At 35.8% G+C, this 20,828-nt stretch overlaps 1 protein-coding gene across 3 annotated transcripts in view; it reads right to left on the minus strand.

Annotated features, from left to right (window-relative positions):
- LUZP2 (leucine zipper protein 2) overlaps positions 1-20,828 on the minus strand; it is a 428,283-nt gene that overhangs the window by 12,599 nt on the left and 394,856 nt on the right. For all 3 annotated transcript variants that reach the window (XM_033120638.1, XM_033120637.1, XM_033120636.1), the window contains exon 10: positions 8,692-8,784. In XM_033120638.1, coding sequence (XP_032976529.1) covers positions 8,692-8,784 — 93 coding nt within the window. The remainder of the gene's footprint in view (positions 1-8,691; positions 8,785-20,828) is intronic.

The following is a 20,828-nucleotide window of genomic DNA, read 5'->3' on the forward strand; positions in this document are numbered from 1 at the left end:
ACCAACACCCAGGTTTTGCTCTTTTTGGTTTGAATTGAACCATCTGGCCTAGGCCAGAGCCTCAAAGTGTCCTACTCACTGCCCCAGACCAGAGAGTGATTGTCATGCAGGGTGGTATGGGGGGTCTCTGGTCCCGTTCCCCACATAAGAATGCAAGATATGGTTAAGCCAAAAAGGAGCACCCATGGAGTCATAGATAGGAGAGTCATACCACTATAGTGTTGCTGGCAGCTTGGTTGGAGACACAGGAAGCAGGAGCCACATGATTCGCCACCTGCCGTCCACTGTCCCTCTACTAACCAACCTCACTTGCTAGCTGCAATCCGCCGTGCTAACTGTAATCCATGCTTGCTAGCTCAGCCACCATCTTCTTGCTAGCCCCCATTTGCTGCTAGCGTAGCCACAGCAGTTATATTAGTGGCCAATGGCTCACTGGTTACAGCTGACGCCCAACTAGCCACAGCTGATGGCCACCAATCACAGTTGATGAGCATTTACTACCTGAGCCAGCACTTTTCCACTTCAGGGTGAGAGCCTGGCAACTGCACTCCTGGTTCTGTCTCCACACTCCACCCCTACAGGGTCTCGCCTCACAATCTATGTGACAAGCATCTTCCACGAAGGGCACTGTGCGAGGAGCCTGGAGGTGAATGCAATATCCTGGACACAGCCAGGCTCTCTGGGCACAGCCAGGGTTTCTCAGGGCACCACCAGTCCTTCTGGGCACAGCCAGAGTTCCTGGGCTTCTTAGGGTACCACCAGTCTCCCCAGGCACAGCCAGGGCCTCTCAGGGCACTGCCACTCTCTCTGGGCACAGCCAGACTTCCTGGACTCAGCCAGGGCTCTCACATATTCTTGATGGCAGCCACTCGAGACACAAAAGCAAACATCTGCCAGTTCCACTACATGGTGGTATGTTCCCAAGCAAACAGTCAAGCAGTCCATTAAATTAAGGATGGATCCCATTCCCCGTAGTCCACAGTCATTTGATAGGACTGTGCATTAGCCTCAAAATGTGTGCCCTCTTCGCAGGGCGAGGGCTCCAAGTCCTCCCCAACCTTGGGGTGAGGGCCTCAGCAAGCACTTCCCAGCCCACAGGACCGCAATGGTGTTCACTTTCTCCGGCCTATGCTGGTTGGGGAACCGTCCACATCTTTCCACCCCTCCATGGGGGTCCAGCTATCTGGCAGCTGCTCCTCCTGGTCTTCCTGAGACTGAGTGTTCATATGCACAAACTGCTCCACTGCTGTTCGGAGAGCTTTGGCCAGCACCGCACCCTGTTCACTGTGCCATTTGTCATGTTGGGTGTCATACGGGGTCTCTAGTTCTGCCCCCTGCATTAGAATGCAGGATATGATGAGGCCAAAAAGAAACACCCACGGAGCCATAGATAGGGGAGTCACACCACTATAGTCTCGCTGGCGGCTGGGTTGGAGACACAGGAAGCAGGAGCCACATGATCCGCAATCTGCTTTCCACTCTCTCTCTGCCAACCTACCTCATTTGCTAGCTGCAATCCGCTGTGCTAACTGCAATCCGCTCTTGCTAGGCCCCATTTGTTGTTAGCATAGCCACAGCAGTTATATTAGTGGCCAATGGTTCACTGGTTATAGCTGATGGCCAACTAGCCACAGCTGATGCCCATTTATTACCTGAGCCAGCACTTTCCACTTGAGGGTGAGAGCCTGGAAACTGCATTCCTGGCTCTGTCCCCACAGTGATAAAAGCATGTGCCCAGTTTTTGCTGCTGCTCTCAGAGTACACCTGCCTGACCTCCCCATGTGGCCCAGCACATGTGTCGTACCTCCTCCAGACCTGTACAAGTCATCGGCTTCACTATTTCACTTTCCCTTACCTTCTGATTGCTCTTAAACATTGATTCTCTGTCGGACATCCTGGGGTCTACTTAACACAGGCTAATTTAACAGAAATCGCAACATGCTCTACAACTGAATTAATGTTATTGGAAATTACACATTATTTCTTCTCTTAGGAATAAACAATCATACTTTAAGAATTAAAGCAGATGGAATCACTTATCAGAAATTCATTTAAAGTCCTCCTTGAGTTTATTATATCTTTGATTCTGCTGAATATTATGACTTTGTTATTGGCATTAAATACTTGGTTCTACTTCACAAGAGAGATTAGTTATATCTCTTATGACTTTTCTCTAAAACATTTTAAAAAACTCAAAATAATTAATGCAAATGTATAACTGGACAACCTAAAATTCAACCAACCAAAAATATCTCTGACAGATAAAAACGTTCAGCTCATTCTGCATATTTAATTAAGATATCGCATAGGCTGAAGGCAAAAAAGAAGCATGGATTTTAGAATATTATAAAGAAGAAAATGAAATTAAGTATCAAGTTACTTAGAGACACAAATGCACTTTGGATAAATTTTTGTGTGATGTCATGATTGTGTATGAAATGGATTTATTATATTAATTACAGAATGATATTTTACTACTGTTTTAATAATCAGGAGGTCAGAAACCATAAAATAAGAAGTTGAAAGACTGAACACGTAATGCTGTTCAAGGTGACAACCCTGAATCCAATTGATGGAGGAATGGTAGTCTGGGAACCGGACAGGGTCTAACCCTGCACCTCCAGGCAAGTCACATCCCCTCTCTGAACTTTAATTTCTTCATTATCCACATGAAATTGTTAAAATTTTGAAAAATGCAGCCCTATCTAACTTTGTAATTTTGGATGTTTTAAAGAAACATTAATAAGCATATGTTAAGATGAGCATTTTGCTTGTTTCTGAAGGAAATACCCATATTTTTATAGTCTCTGTCCTGAAATTACTTGTTATCTAATGAGAAAGAGAAACTTATATAAATAATCAATGAGCAAGATGGACTGTGATACAAGATAAAATACATGTATAAATCAAGCATGATAGGGACCCAGGGGAGAAAACCATTATGTGTCTTGCAGGGAAGATAGGAAGGGGGAATCAAAGAATTATTGACCAGATTAAACTTTGTATTTGCACATCCATGTTTGGCCAATATCCTTATAATAAATATTATTTATTATAGCATGCTTATGGGATTATTTTTATTTACTAAAATAATAAGTTAAACATTATTCTTAAGGTTTTTGTAAGATTTCTTGTAAGAAAACACAATTAAGTTCACATTTTGCAAGCTTTGAGTTAAGACGTTATAGAAGGGTAAACATGGAAATTTAAATCTAATGTGAAAAGCAGAAAACTGTCTTAAAGACCTTAGGAAATTATCTACCATTTCTAAATTATCTGGAGGGATACCTGCTCCTTAAAAAATACGACAGTAGCACAATGAAGAATATCTTGTATGAAGCTGGGGGACAGAGCCAGGAGTGCAGTTTCCAGGCTCTCGGCCTCACATAGAAAGGTGCTGGCTCAGGTAGTAAATGGCCATCAACTGTGATTGGATGGCCATCAGCTGTGGCTAGTTGGCCATCAGCTGTAACCAGTGAGTCATTGGCCACTAATATAACTGCTGTGGCTACGCTAGCAAAAAATGGGGGGCTAGCAAGAAGATGGTGGCTGAGCTAGGGAGTGGCGGAGTGCGGGTTGCGGATCGTGTGGCTCCTGTTTCCTGTGTCTCCAAGCCAGCCGCCAGCGAGACTATAGTGGAATGACTCCCCTGTCTATGGCTCCGTGGGTGTTCCTTTTTGGCCTCACCATGTCCTGCGTTCTTATGTGGGGAGCGGGACGAGAGACCCTGCCGGCCACCCTGCACAACAAAGCCAACCTCTTCAGATAGTCTGACGGAGTGTCACCTATAGTGACACTGGTTGGTGGTCTTTCAGCACATTTATAGAAGACATGACTTACCTAGGAAATTTTGTTAACCAAGTGTCTGCCATCAACTTATCGGGGCCATCAAATGTCACACAATGAATACTGGATATAGTAGCAAACTAGATCTTAAATCTCTGACAAAATTGTTTTAACATGAAAAGCATGGCATAGTTTTCTATGCCGTTATTGCTTTTCATTTACTCAAAATGAAGAAAAATAAGTAGTATTTGCTGCCTATCACAGTCTGAAACATTGTAAAACACATTTACATTGAGTAGTAAGTCTTAATCCCTAAGTGAAAATTAAAATGAAATGCTCAATGTCTTTAATTCTTGCTAAGCTATTAAACAATATGAGACACATTTGCAAACTGCAGGAAAATGAAATGAAGCAGGTACAATCCTTTGCTCTCTCCATGTGACTCCAATATTATCATTTAAGCAAAGCTGCTTTCAAAGTAATTTAAATATACCCCAAACTGATAGTCCTGTATACTGTTAAGCCTTTGGTGATCTCTCTAAGACTACTTAAAAAAAAAAAAAAAAAAAAAAAAAAGATGGCCAAAGAATCCAGAGATCACTTTGCTAAGTGACCTTGACTGACTTACACTGGGCAGGAGGTAGAATGAACCCACAAGCATATCTAAGAATACCCATGGTCTCTAATTCTAAGTTCAGGGCCTTGACCATCCGGGATATTGTGACCTTGAACATTAAAATTGCAGAGCAGCTTTTTTAGAATGAACTAACAAGGACATTGATGATATAATCAAATACTGCCTATTTAATATCTATTGTACATAATAATCATGATAAACGTGCAAGAAATCAACATCAAAGTTTCTCAAAATGATTAACAGGAAATATCGACAGAAGAAAATCTAAGTGGGTATATTAACACAATACACATTCCCGGGAGGTACCCCAAATCTACTGATTAATCATCTGTGTGACTGGAGCCTTTCTATAAGCAGTTTCACAGGCTGACCTGGTGATTCCTAGGTATGCAAAAGTTTGAAAATCATCGATCGGCATTATACAGATAAGGGATCTGAATAATAAAATCCCAATGTGACATGTTAGGAAACAGCAAAGTTAGTATTCAAATCTAACTTTTATGTAATTCCAGGGTTTCTCTACTATGTTAGTTAGTCTCAGGTATGACCTTTGCTATTTATTTACTGAAGGATTGCATGTGCTCCCATCAGGTCCCAGTCAGGTTGCTGATGGTCACAGAATCCTGAAATGGAAAGAGATGCTTAGCATGATAGTTTGTTTTTGTTTTTGTTTTTCCATCTGTCTAATGCTTCATTTCCAAACTACACAGCAGAATGGTTGTTTTTCATTATTTGATGATATAATATACTATGTCCTCTAGTAGCTAATTCTATTTTTAGATACTTTGCATTAGGAGTTCACTTTTATGTTTGGTTGACATAGTCTCTTTACACCTGTTGTCACTAGCGGCATGTGGTTCTGCCCTGAGAGTAACAACACTTCTCTCTACTTCAAATTATTATGTTTAGGGTTGCTCTTGTTATCTTTTAAGTTTGCTCCTTTGAGAAATTAAAACACTTAATTCAAAAATATTTATTGAGGTTTTAAGTAATAGGCATAGCTTTGCATAAAGGAATACAAAGTGGTAATTACTGAGAGCTTGTTATGTGCCAATGATATTCTACGTGTTAAGCTAGGCTGCGTCACTGAATCTCATAATAAGCTATAAAAGGTAAGATAACTGTATCTCTCTTTCTAAGAAGAGGAAAATGAGCCTCAAAGGGGTTAAAAATTCATGTTTACATATCGAGTAACTGGTTGAAACATAAATGAAACTAATCAACATCACATTTCTGACTTTGCTCTATAGCCTTTCACCTCAAGCTTTAGCAGACACACTCCATTTGGCATAGTTGACCATAGAAGTGTTATTTCTAGAATGGAACATTCTGATAGGTAAAAATTATATAAGGGATTTATCTCCCTTATTCTGGAGGCAGCATCATAATTACTTGAAATCAACATTGTGACTTTATATAGTAGTTTTGCAAATCTCATCAGTTTAACTCAGAGCTCATAGTCACTTAAAAATCTTTAGTCTGATACAAGATAAATATACAAAAATTAACTGCATTTCTACAGCTAGCAATAAGCAACCTGGAAATAAAATTAAGAAAACAACTCCATTTGCATTAATATTTAATAGAATAATATACTTAGGAATAAAGAAAACAAAAGAAGTCTAAGTCTTTTACACTGAAAATCTATTAAACATTATTGAAGAGTATTCTAAAAGAAATAAATAAATGGAGAGAAAACTCATGTTTATGGACTGGTTACATAATAAATGAAGGGTTCTGAGATGGATCCCCCTTACCCACTATCAAATGTCACACCACAGTCCTTCATTACTAGCATTGCAGAGCCTTATTTAGGCATTGCTTTCTTTAAAATGCAAATATAATAGGAGAAGCAGAAAATCCATTATTGAACAATAAATATACTGAAGGGATTATGACTTATCTAAATAAATGTTTTTCAGATAATGGCTCACTGACCATCTGCCTCAGAATCAGTGATTGGGAAGAGGATTGTCAGGTTCACTTTGAAAAACTAAGGTTATACTAAGTCTTATTCATGTAGAATTTCTTGAGTAATTTCTCAGAATTTAATTTACAAAAACTCCCCAGATGAGTTTTATGATCATTTACGTATGAAATACAGTGTTGGCGAAACGGCATGCATATTACAATTACCTGGAAAAATTTTAAAAAATAAAATAAATACAACTAATATCTAGACCCCACCTACCGAGATGTCCAGTTAATTTTTCTAATGTCAGTCCTGGGCATTTGTATTTTACAAGAACTCTCCAGGTGACACACTAATGTAAGACAGGGCTAAGAACTATAGGTCTAGAATTTGAAAATTGCTGTTCACACCAGTCTCACTAATTTCTACTGCTTATACCTGGTTTCCTTCACTCATTTATATGAATTACTCTCTTGGCCTTTACATGCAATTGAGTCTATAGCTTATGAATACTGAATGCTCTGCACTAGAGCATTTAGTCTCCAAAGACTAAAATCTAGACATTCATGTTGCTGGAGGCGGAGGCAGCTTTTTGAAGGGAACCAGACTGGTAGCAGCTGCTTACGGGACAGGAATTGCCAGTGACAGGAAGGACAGAAGTAGAAGGAGAGTGGAACAAACAAACAACAGAAAACAATTTGTGAGTTTGAGCAGGCCTCACTCTTGGTAGGAAAAGTAGACCTGAATGTTGCTTTTGGGAACCTTGGCAAAACTTTTCAAGTTTGTCTCCAATGGGAACATTTTGTTTGTTTGTTTGTTTGGTAATCTTAATGAAGTCACCGTTCTTTGTCCTTTCAGATGCTTTGGCCACCTCATTACAAGAACAATGTGCTCAAGGTGCACATCCGTCTGTATAGAGGCAGGAATAAGGTAACTGAATTCCTCCTAACCCAAGGCCTCAGAGCGGGGCCTTCAAGGAGCAAACCTGGGTATTACCCATAAGGGTGAAGGCCAGAAGCTTCCAAGATTTTTTTCAATTGAGATATAATTGACATATAACATTGTTTTAGGTGTACAACGTAATGGTTTGATATATGTATAGAGTGAAAAGTAATTTCTTGGTACTTATCAAGAAATATGAAAACATATCAAGAAATAAACACATTCCTTAATATTAACCCAATGATCTTATGACTTAATTGGACACAAACATTTGAAACTTGACTACATCCCTAATTCAAACCAAACTCCTTAGCTTGGCCCCTCACATGTAAGTCCCAAATTATCTTTTTAGGCACATATCCCACCACTTTCTGCACTATATTTTTAAGGCATATTTTTCTGTATTCTTCTCTCTCCACATTTGTTTACCTTGTCAGAGACCTATCTGTCTTGCAAACTACAACCTAATATTTCTTCCTACCTAAAATCTTCTTGACTTCTTCCTCCATTAAAGTAAATTGCAGAGTATTTTATTTCTATTCTAGTTAACCTTATCATATTCTAATTTGTATGGCTTTGGTATATGTTTAAATATACAAAGATATGAAGGAAAAATTGTTGAGAAATTTGTATTTCTAAATTCACTTCTGGAGCCAACAGAGGAAATAGAGATTGATTTGGTTAACTTATGTTTCTTTTTTGACTTATTTTCCCTACTGTAGCCTGATTTTTTTTCAATCAGAATAGCTCTAATAAATACTTTGCATTTTGTTAACTAGATTGAAGCCTAACTTTGAATGTACTCAACACAACTATCATTTGCTGTTTCTCAAATCCAAATATGCTAGATTTGTAATAGTGCCAAAGTTCCAGAATTAAAATTTCATTTTACTTATTATGATAAACAAACAAACAAACAAACAAACAAACAAACAAAAACCTCACAGGGCACAAGTTCTATATTACCTATTAAAATAGGTAATATGAATATTAAGAATATTAAGAATCTCCCTTTCTTTAATGCAATGTCTCTATAATGCTAGGTTTATTCGTTTTATGGGGAAAATACTATAGAATCATATCCTTTGGGGCTTTGTTTATTTGTTTTTAATATTTTAACAAGTTTCTGTCACATGATTCTGGAAATGAGCATGCTGCTGAAAGTGTGGCCACCCCCTTATCTTGGACAACTCAAGTTCACAGTACTCCTGAGAGTCTGGTTATCCTTCTTAATGGAACACCTATTTGATTCATATCCAAAAAGTCTGCTTTTCCAAATTAAAAGTGCAGTGTTAAATGGTAGATACTACATATAAATAGAAAGTCTTATGGTGACATGAACTAGGATTGTTAAAATGCTTATGTCCTTGTTTTCATGTTGAATACTATTAAAACCATTTTAAGTTAATCTTACATTTTCTGAATTGCACTCAGGGATTTTCAGATTTTCTTCCTTTGTTGTCACAACTTGAGAGCTCTCATTGTTTCCAGGAGTGCTTTGTTGAGCCTTGAGAAAGAAAGAGAAAACATTAAAGAAGGGGTGGGGGTGGAGGGGGCAAGAGAGAGAGAGAGAGACGATTTAGAGATAAATAGATTCAACCGATTCACATGACATTGTAAAATATAATACAATGCAACATCACACTCAAAGAAAAATAACAAAATTAAAATTTGTATATATATATATATACCTTAAAAAGCGTACCATAAAAATTCTTAACTTTGGAATTAAATAAAATAATTTCTACTCAATTTTATATTAGTGATGTCCAATGGAATTATTTTAAGAATCCTTGTTCCTCAAAAAGGAGTCCTGTATTTTCTCTTTATTTTAACATCCGGTTATCTGAGAAATAATAATACACACCTTATTATCCCGATAAGAAAGAAAATGCTTTGTAACATCTTACTGTAATTTACATGAAGGATTATATTTACTCCAGTGCTTCACTAGCTAATTAAGTGCTGTTTTATATCTCTGGAAACCCTAAATATTCTAAAATTCATCTTTTTTGGAACACTAAATTAAAAAAAAATAAAGTAGCAAGGCATTTTTTCAGGTCCGACTAAGGAAGAGTGTACCATAACTAACATATGTAAATATCCCTATAGGCAGGTTATCCACTCAAATGTGTGTTTCTTGAGCAGAGCTGATTTGAATATGTTGCTATGCCCATCAACCTGTGAGAGTACTATGATGGGATAGACAAAAACTAAACTCAGTTAACACTAACTTGCTTGAATCTGAAATTTTGATCTCAGTAGATCACAAGGGAGGAGGAAAAGAGGATTCTAACCACTGGGGACCCAGGAAGACAAATACTAGGATGTGGTCTGGTCGGAAGACTCAAATCCACTCAGGTTTCTCTGTGCAGCATTCTAAACAGCATTGGCCTGGTTCTCCAGCAGTTACATTTTAGTCAACTAAAGTGCTTTGTTTTCTATTGTTTCTCTAATATGCTCCTAGTTCTATTATTTTTTTTTTACATTTAATACTCTACTGGTTTTATTATCTTTGTTTTTTTTATTTTTATAAGATTATTATTTTTATAAGAATAATAATCTTATAAAAACCAAAGATGTGATAGTAAATAAATAAAGCAAATAAAATGCCTCTCTTTTTTTATACTTAAGAAGTTTAACTTAGTTGTGTGAGATCCAGAAGGTACCCTGCTCTTGCTCTCTCTTCCTCTCCTATTGTTTCTTGTTTAAGACCTGATCTCCCCTAGGAATAAGAAAAAAGTTAAACAGGGAAACAAAATGTCTTCAGATAAACCAGTTCTCTGTGTTACATGTCATTGGTGAGTATAAAGATGAGAACGGGGTTGTTTCTGTCTTCATAGAGTTTACATAATCTGGTTGTTATTCACATAAACATTTCTAATATAAAGCCGATTAAAGAAAGGGGGGCACAAGCAGAGTTGTATATATTTTGAAAGGATGGATGTCAAATCCATTTTGGATACTAAGAAAAGGTATGATGGGAAGGATAATCTTTAAAATGGGCCTCTGAATGATTAAGGCAAGAATGAGGAGAAGGCATTCTAGGTGAAGGTAATACGTATGTAGGAGAGTCAGTTATTGGCCTATTGGTTTAGAGGGCAGCAGTAGAGTAATTATGAGAAAAATGCTACAAAGTAGGGAGGGGACCCTAAAATAGAGCTACAAATTTAAACTTAATTCAGTAGCCAAATGGGAGTCCATTGACTATGTTAAAGCTGACTATGAGACTGCAAAAAAAAAAAAAGAGAGAAAGAGATGGCTAAAGCCCCTGTCAGTGTGATGTAGTAGCAGTGTTTAGGCTAAAGTGGAACACAAGATAATCAGGGTGGGAAAACAAAGAAAGGAGCAATAAAAAAATGACCAAGTAGATGGGAACGATGGCTGAAATGAAGTATTGATCCTGGCAATTGAAAACAGATGGGGCAGTGATCATATGTTGAGAACAAAGATTAAAACCTACAAAATTGAAAAATTCTACAGAAATGCAGAAAGCCAGAGAAACGTTAGATTTGTAGCAAGGAGGTGACTTTCATATTGTTAATAGTTTAAAACACGTGGGACTCTTAAATAGACAGACACTCTTAAATAACTGTTATTTAACTGTTAAAAAATATTAACAAGAATTAAAACAGCCATTTAATCTAGCTAAAACGTACTGAACATCCACCAGTTAGTTGTCTTCCCATAACCTACAAATTACAGATAACTTGAGGAAATAAGTTAAAAAGAACAGAGGAAATTAAAAAAACGAAACAAAACAAACAAACAAACAAACAAAAAAACACTAATGGTGAAGAACAGTCACCCTTGGCACTCACAGCAAAAACCACAACTGCAAAAACATAAAGAATGGATTAAATCGCTTTAACAGGCAAGGGGAAATTTTAGTGTATCTTGTTTCTGTTAAACAATGAAATTACCGAGTAAAGAGCCCCGACACACCCTTGTAAATTTATTGTAATGTATAACAGCAGTAGAGGAAATTGAAATATAAAACAAACCCATCATTCCAGCAATAACTATTTTATTTCTCCAGTCTTTGTCTATATCCACAGACATAAATATTTCATATAGTCACAAATTATAGGGCCCTTGTCATTTTTTTTCCCACATACTACAAATATGTTTCATCTATCTAAGGATACATCTAAGGATCTATCTACTCTTTACAGGTCTAAATAATATTTCATAGAATGAGATTGCAAAATGTATATTAGAGTTAAAAATCTGCATGGCTTTGAATTTTAGGTTACGTAATATTGTAAAGAACATATTCTTAGTATAGGCTGCATGATAACTCATACCACACTAGTCATTGGTTTAAATGTCTGACTCTCCACATAGGCTGGGAACTCCTGAAGGAAAGATATCATGCCTTATTCATCATTGCATCCTTTGAAGATAGTACATATTTGAATAAGTTTTGTTAACTTCTTTTTTCTATTCATCATTTATTTAAAATATGTTCTTAGGATAAAAAGAATATGAAAATTAAGGATCAGAACTGAAACAAGAAAAATGGACATATTTATGGTTACAGAAATCTTTCTAAAATGTAGCCATATGAATTACTTTCAGCAATATGAGTCAAATATTAAAAACATAATTCTTGATCTCAAAGAGCTCCCATTTGTTCCTCATTAACTGTTCATCATTTCTTCTGTCATCCTAATGGTTCCTAATTTTATTCTGGAGGGTTACATCTCTTTTATGGTATGGTATAAGACAAGTATTGTTTTATGTATCAAATTCCATGACTTATCTAAGATATTGGCACATGACTCAAATTAGGCCATGGGAGCCTCTATTCTTGGAACTTGATATTGACTAGATTAAGAAGAGGCTACAAGTAGTTAAGTGCATGAATTCCAGTATGTTGCCTTGTCCCAGGTGTTTCTACAATAAGACCCTTCTTATGGTTCATGCTTCCCAGACTCCTGAAGCAGGCTTTGTTTCTGCCCATTCCCAGGCTTTCTGCTTCTGTCTTCTCCTGGATACAAGAGCTCCTGATGTTCTAACAATAAAGCCTCTTCATTATATTTGGTAAGGGTCAGTGTTGGTTGCATGTAATCACAGTAACTTGGATGATACAGGGGATCAAATCAGTAAACTAAAACAGACAGCATGCCTTAAGGGCAGAGAGAGGATTACTGTAGAAAACTAACCTAGCTGGGAAGCCCAAAAGAGTAATACCAGGCTCACCAATGATAGAGATTATATTTTACAGTTGTTATTCAAGATCTTCATAAGAATATAAATATGTAGCATATTGATAAATTTTAATGTTTGATTATATTTTCTCATGCAAATATTGTACATTTATGAAAATGCTCCCAGATTTTCGAAGTGAGGATGAGGCAAGGAATATGTCCGAAACAAAAAGTTTTATCTATCTGCCTATCTATCTATCTATCTATCTATCTATCTATCTATCTATCTATCTATCTTCTATCTATGTATCAATCATCTATTTATCTATCCTCTATAATCTATCAATCTATTTTTGTGGGCTTTTGCTACTTTGGACAGAGGATAGAAGGAGCTTCATTAACAATTAAGTTCACAAAGAACAGGGGGAAAGAATGACAGTGTGATTTTCCTCCTGCATCAGTTTGCCAGGCTACCCTTGTGCTCATTTATTTAAAAACTAGGGTGCCTGGTTTGCCAACCTCTATAGCAGTACTGGAGTTATCGCAATTTTTCTTCAGGAAAACATTTACATATATCAATTACTTTTAACAACTGAAGAAATTATACATCACTTCACCAGTATGATCAATAAAGCATGAAACGTTAAATTGCTTTAACTACAAACATGTGGTATTTAATCAAAGAGCTGTTTGCATTTAAACATAATACCTGTAATCCTTAACACAGGCCTGCCTTTGCTGTCAGTGAGATGGTTCCTTGTGGAAAGAAGCCTTATTGAGTCTGACGAATTAACACAGAATGGAAATTGACTTTGGGGTAAGATGAAGTATTTTGGAGTTGAAGAAATGTGGATTCTGATTCAGGGTTAGCACATAAGTAAAACAAGGCTTTAGACAATTTATGTAACTTTGCAGGACTGCTGTTTCCTACTGTCATTCGGTCAACGACACCTAAACTGTAGTGGGGTTTTTTTTTTCAATTTTTATTTTTTTGTGGGTGTCATTTGTTTGTTGATTTGTTTGTTTTAATTGTATTTTTTAGAGCAGGTTTAGGTTCACAACAAAATTGAGAGGAAGGTAGAGAGATTTCACATATAGCCCAGCTTTCACAATGCATAGTTTTCCCCACTATCAACATCATTCACCAGCGTGGTAGAAATATTATCAAGGATGAAACTATATGGATATATCAAAATCACCCAAAGTCCATAGTTTACAGTAGGGGTCACCTTTGATGTTGTACATTCTATGGGTTTGGACAAATGTATAATATATATCTATCATTATATTAATATTATCATATGGAGTATTTTTGCTGCCATCAAAATTTTCTGTGTTCTGACTATTCATCCTTCCCCTCATTGCCCCTGATAACCACTGATATTTTAATTTTCTCCATAGTTTTTCCTTTTCCAGAATGTCCAATAATTTGAAGCATACATATGTAACTATTTCAAATTGACTTCTTTCCCTTAATAATATGCTCTTAAGGTTCTGTCATGTCTTTTCGTGACTTAATAGCTCATTTCTTTTCAGTGTTGATTAATATTCCGTTGTCTGGATGTACCACACCAGATGGCTTTATTAATAAAGTCTTGCAAACATTTAAAGAAGAATTAATAACAATCCTCCTCAAACACTTCCAAAAAAAAAAATAATAGAGAAAGGAACACTTCCAAACTCATTTTACAAAGCCATCATTGCCCTGATACTAAAAGCAGGCAAGGCTACCACAAGGAAATTACAGGCCAATATCCCTGATGAAAATAGTGCAAAAATTATCAATAAAATATTAGCAAACTGAGTCCAACAATACATTAAAAGAATCATATACCATGATCAATTGGGATTTATTCCAGGGATTCAATGCTGCATCAACATGAGTGAATAAGTAAATGTGATATACCACATGAACAATATGAAGGATAAAACTCATATAATCATGCCTATAGATGCCAAAAAAGCATTTTACAAAATTTTTTTTTGTATCTTCTTGTATCTTTTGTATAAAAAAAAAATTTATTTTTTTGCATCTATTTATGATAAGATCTCTCAACAATATTTCTGAACAGCAGAGCAAACAATCAATGGATTAAAAAGGCAACCTACTGAATGGGGAAAAAACATATTTGCAAATCATATATCTGATAAGGCATATATAAAACCTAAAATATATAAAAAAACTCACACTGCTGGATAGCAGAAAACAAACACACAATTTGATTTAAAAATGGGCAGAAGATCTGAAGAGACATTTTTTTTTTTCACAAAAAAAGACATACAGATGGCCAGTAGGTATATAAAACAATGCTTAACATCACTAATCATCAGAAAAAAAAAAAAAGTAAATCAAAACCACAACAAGATGTCACCTAATACCTGTTAAATTATCTATTACCAAAAAAGCAAAAAATAACAAGTGTTGGGGAGGACATGGAGAAAAGGGAACACTTGTGCACTGTTTTGGGGAATATAAAGTGTTGCAACCACTATGGAAAACAGTATGGAGGTTCCTCACAAAATTTAAAAACAGAGCTACATATGATCCAGTAATTCTTCTCCTGGGTATTTATTTGATGAAAATAAAAACTAATTTGGAAAGATACAGGCACCCTCATATTCACTGCAGCATCTACAATAGCCAAGATATGGAAACAAGTATACATCACTAGGTGAGTGGATAAAGAAAATATGCTACATATATACACATGGAATATTATTCAGCCATAAAAAAGAATGAAATTTTGTCCATTTATGACAATATGGATGGACCTTGAGGGTATTATGCTAAGTGAAATAAGTAAGACAGGAAAAGACAAATATCATACGAACACACACACACACACACACACAGCTTATAGATACAGAGAACAGACTGATGGTTGCCAAAAGCAGGATTTGGGAGTGGGCAAAATGGGCCAAGGGAGTCAAAAGGTGAAAACTTCCAGTTATAAAATAATTAGGTCATGGGTATCTAATGTGCAGCAGGGTGACTATAGCGAATACTACTACTGTATTGCATATCTGGAACAACCTAAGAAAGTAAATCTTAAAAGTTTTTATCACAAGAAAAATAATTTGTAACTATATGTGATGATGGATATTAATTAGACTTACTGTGGTGAGCATTTGCAATGTATTCCAATATTGAATTACTATGTTGTATACCTGAAGCTAATATAATGTTATATGCCAATTATACCCCAACTAAAAAAAAAAAAATGAAAAACCAAAAAGGAAGTGGGCATAAGCAGCAATGCAGATGGTGTTATACCACTGCAGTAATGTTTGTTTTCTAATCATAAACTTTGATATTTGTAAATTTTTGAATTATAGATTGAAAATAAACTGTTTTCCTTAAAAAAGAAAGCAAAACAAAAATAGAGACTATTGTAGTATATTTTATGGTGTGCAATGGTGCCACCCCCCAAAATATATATATATAATGTTCTACTATGAAAGAGTGATTATATGGCAAAGGAGGTAATGAAGTTAAGAATCCCAAGAAAAGAAAATTACTTGTGTATTAGTTCAGACTGCCATAACAAAATGCCATACATTAGGTGGCTTAAAGAACAGAAAATTTATTTTCTCACAATTCCTGAGGCTGAAAATCCCCAGATCAATGTCCAGCAGGATTTGGGTTTTGGGTCTCTTCCTGACTTGGAGACTGTTCCCCCTCTCACTGTGTTCTCACACATCAAAGGGAGAGGACATTTTCTGGTGTCTTTTCTTATAAGGGCAGTAATCCTATCAAATCAGGGCTCTAACCTCATGACTTCATTTTAATCTTAATTACTTCCTTCAATGCCTTTTCTCCAAATACAATCACACTGGAGGTTAAGGGTTCAATACATGCATTTTGGGAGGAGACAATCCTGTCCATAGTATCCTGGATTGTATGGGTGAGCCCTAAATGCCATCATTAGTGTCCTTATAAACTAGAAGCAGAAGGAGATTTTATACAAACACACAGAAAAGAAGACAATGTGAAGATGGAGGCAGAGTCAGGAGTGACATGGCCACCAGCCCAGGGTGTCCACAGAGCTGCCAGAAGCTGAAAGAGGTATGGAACAGAATTTCCCTTAAATCACTCTTTGGGAGCATGATCCTGCCATATTTCAGATTTCTAGCCTCTAGATATGTGAGATTATAAATTTCTGTTATTTTAAGCCATCACATTTTTAATAATTTGTTATAGTAACCACAAAAAACTAACTAACTATTCCTTCCAGTAATTTAGAAATGTACTAGAGACTCATTTTCTTAGCTCTTGAATATGTTCCACGATTCTACTCAAGGCGAAATAATTTAATATTCCCTCAATAGAATAACCAAGGTTCTTTCTTGTCTTTTCAGATGACAAATCCCAAAGCCTAAACCTGTCAAATTATACTGAGAATCTATCTTAAACATAAAATCCTCTATTAAATGGGCTTTCATAAATGAATAAAATTAGAATCCCTAGTATATTTGTCACATCAAGAATTCCAGAATAAATAGCATATCTTAGTCATTTCCATGTTCAATTGTAGAAAGCATAGCATGCATATTACATATATGGTTTTTCTCTAATTTAACGTGATATTTTTAACAGCATAAGAAGATAGGAACAAGTGATACATAAAGCTCTTTTTTTAGTGGTGGAAAGATTCAAATAAATATTTAGAGAAGGTGAAGGTGAATAATATGAAAAACAAAAAGCTTTGATTTTGGGCTCACAAGTAGTATCCTTACAGCTGAAATAAATAAATAAATAAATAAATAAATAAATAAATAAATAAATAAATAAATAAATGATAGATAGATAGAGATATATAAATATAGATATAGATCACAATACATTTCATCAAATTGGTAAGCACTTTAAGTGCAACATTTAATTTAATTGTCTGAAAACAGAATGAGATGAATTTCATTACTAACTAGGATTGAATAACAATCATAAGATTTACTTTCACACTTGGAACAATGTAAAATATTGGAAAAAATGTGTGAGAAAAGGAAATGGAAAAAAGAAGAAAGAATAGTTTTAAGCAAACTGACAACAGACAATGAGGGACACGGTCACTTAGAACCCAAATGAGGTGCACAGAGCCTGAATCACTTTTAACTACAGACCGAGAGAATGGCAGTGAAGAGCTGAAACAATGGAAAAGTATGGGCACCGAAGACCAATATTGGGAGGAGTGAATTCTGCCAAAGCCCACATATACAGTGGACTTTCCAGAGACCAAACAGTGGGCCGTATCTCCCTTATAATGAGGGCCACAAAGATGAATAAAGTGATTAAAATTGTTATTTTGTTTAGTTGACTTAATTTAGTTCCCATAGGTCCTCGAAAAAAAAAATCAAGAATATTTTAAAGGCAAGAACAATATCTCTTTCATCTCTGTAACTCCTCAAAATTAGCATCAGTGTTGACGAAAGGCAGATGTTTGATGTTCTTTTAAAGAATGGAGACATCACAGAATTCTTCAGGTGATATCTCACCTGAACTCTTTGAGGCAGGTATTATTAGCTTCATCTTTTGAACACAAAAATGGAAAGTCTGAGAGGTCCACTGAGTCATCAAAATCAAATAGCTTTTGGATGACAGAGCTAATGATTTAACCCAAGTAGTTAGACTCCAATTTCTTTGTTCTTCCAATTTCATCTTAATATCTCCATACTAGGTGTGATACTGATTGACAGGGTTCATCAACATGTCCTATAAGCCCCCTTTTATCCCCCAAATTATGTAATGACTTCCTCCAAGGGTCTAGCTTCTGTATTATTTTTTACTGGCAAAAAGAAAGAGGACCTCTACAGAATACTCTGCCTATAAAGTCTAGTTTGCCAACATATACTTTAACTATATTACAGCTTGCTTTGTGGCCAAGTAATTGCTTTAAGAAAATAAATAAATAAATATAGATAGGTAGATAGATAGATAAGGATTTTAAAATGATGCTCTATTTAAAGAATACAAATGCCCATATACGAGGATGGACAATTAAGTTCACGAACTCCTCCTAGAAAAAGTGCTACATATCTTATTGCTGAATATCACTGTGATCACCTTTGAAGTACTCCCTTTAGGAAGCTATGTACCAACCCCAGCACCTAGTCCACCATTCAAAGCAGTTTTGGAACTCTTTTTCTGGAATGGCCATCAGAGCTGTTGTTGTATTACCCTTGATGTCCTGAATGTCATCAAAATATCTTCCTTTCCATATCACCTTTATCTTCGGGTAAAGAAAGAAGTCATTGGGGGCCAGATCAGGTGAGCAGGGAGGGTGTTCCAATACAGTTATTTGTTTCCTGGCTAAATCTCCCTCACAGACAGTGCCGTGAGAGCTGGTGCATTGTCATGATTCAAGAGCCATGAATTGTTGGCGAAAATTTCAGGTTGTCTAACTTTTTCATGCAGCCTTTTCAGCACTTCCAAATAGTCAACTTGGTAACTGTTTGTCCAGTTGGTACAAATTCATAATGGATAAGCCCTCTGCTATCAAAAAGTTTACCAACATCATTGCAACAAGTTCGCGACCTTAATTATCAGACCTCGTATATTATAAAGTTGCCAAATGCATTACTTGATTTTTCCACATCTTTACTAATTTTGATCTACTACAAATCTCTGATGGTTTTATATATTTATAGATTGTTGACAGATAAAGTTATAAGGAGAAATAGTATGGCTATTGTACACCTACAAACTTCCCAGAATCATTCCTTCTTTTACTTAAATTCATGTAATAAAAAGACAAAAAGAGTGACCAGAAAAATGATCTGCAGTGTTAACAAAAGACAATTTTCCAAGAGAATGGCTTGGAGTGTTTAAAAAAAAAAAATGTTTAAAAGCCAATTCTTCCCCTTGCTCTACTTCCCTCTCTATCCTCAGGGTAAGATAATATGCTATGATCAAAAAGAAATAGCATTAGTAAGTATACAATTTTCAAAGCTGACTAATGCTCTTCTAGTTCTGTGCCCCTAATTCTCGTAAATCCTGCTGTTATGCTTCAGCAGAAAACAAGTGCATCATTTGTCCTTGTATTTCCAGCCTTATGATATTTCCAGAATAACAGCTTTAACTTGAAAGCCCAAAGGTTTCTGGCATTCTGTTTTTGTCCAGTTCTTCAGACTCACATTGTTTGCCAATTAAATGGTTGCCAAGAAGGAAAAAAAAAATCTTCTTGTGGGATTCTATATAGAAGAGTTATTTCCAAATAAGAGCTAACAAATTTTTCCCTAGAAACGAAATAGCTGACTAGATTCTTAACAGAAACAAATGTTGGATTTTGTTCAAGTCTCCCTTTGTTCTCATGTGAGCAGAAATTGTGATAAATAATATAAATAAGCACTATCTCACTTACCAAAAAAGACTTGGTTTGATAGGACACCCTCCCCCCCACACCCTTGCAGCAACCTCAGGCAATTCAGTGTTTTTTGCAAAAGGCAACACTATTCTCTCTCTGTGCTTTTATTCAATTTGCGTTTTCTATCCCAATTTGCTTTCTTCCGTGACTTTATAATAATGAATCCCAACTGGGGCCATTGGGTCCAGCTCAATCACTCCTTCTTCCACAAATACTTCCTAAAGATTGAGGCAGGTATGATAGCATCTCTGTAGTCCAAAGAGAATGAAAAAAAAAGATGCAACAGCGTTTAATAACATTTCCAGGAAAGGAAGTATTAAAATTGTATGTAAATTTTATGATAAGTCTTCATGTGAGAAATTGTAAAATATGAAGCAGAAAAAAGGCATATTAGAGTCCTCATTTTTTGTAGAAAATTGAAACTCTGATAGTGGTTAAATCATTTGTCAAAAGTCATGTTACTAAATTTGGTGCAATACCAGTGTATTAGTTTCTTACTTCTGCTCTAACAAATTACAACACTGGCATAAAACAATACAATTTATTATCTTAAAGTTCTACTGGCAGATGTTTAACACTGTCTCAATGGATTAAAATCAAGGTTTCAGCAGGACTATGCTGCTTTCTAGAGGCTCTAAAGAAGATAAAATCCTTGCCTTTTCCAGCTGCTAGAGTCCTCTCACGGCCTTCAGCTCATAACTTTCATTCTTTATCTTCATTCAACAATGATGTATCTTTCTGTGCCTTCTATACTTACAACTCCCTCCTTTCTCTTCTTGCCCACTTTTAAAGTACTTTTTCTTTACTTTGGGCCCAATCATTTAAACCAGCATAATCTCTCTAATGTCAACTGATTGATTATTTTTCTTCTACTGTGTTTCCCCAAAAATAAGACCCAGCTGGACAATCAGCTCTAATGCATCTTTTGGAGCAAAAATTAATATACAACCCAGTATTATATCATATCACATCACATCATATCATATCATATCATATCATATTATATCATAAAACTGGTCTTATAATATAGTAAAATA

The sequence above is a fragment of the Rhinolophus ferrumequinum genome, chromosome 11 (genome assembly GCF_004115265.2).
Source record: "Rhinolophus ferrumequinum isolate MPI-CBG mRhiFer1 chromosome 11, mRhiFer1_v1.p, whole genome shotgun sequence".
Taxonomy (NCBI): Eukaryota; Metazoa; Chordata; class Mammalia; order Chiroptera; family Rhinolophidae; genus Rhinolophus; species Rhinolophus ferrumequinum.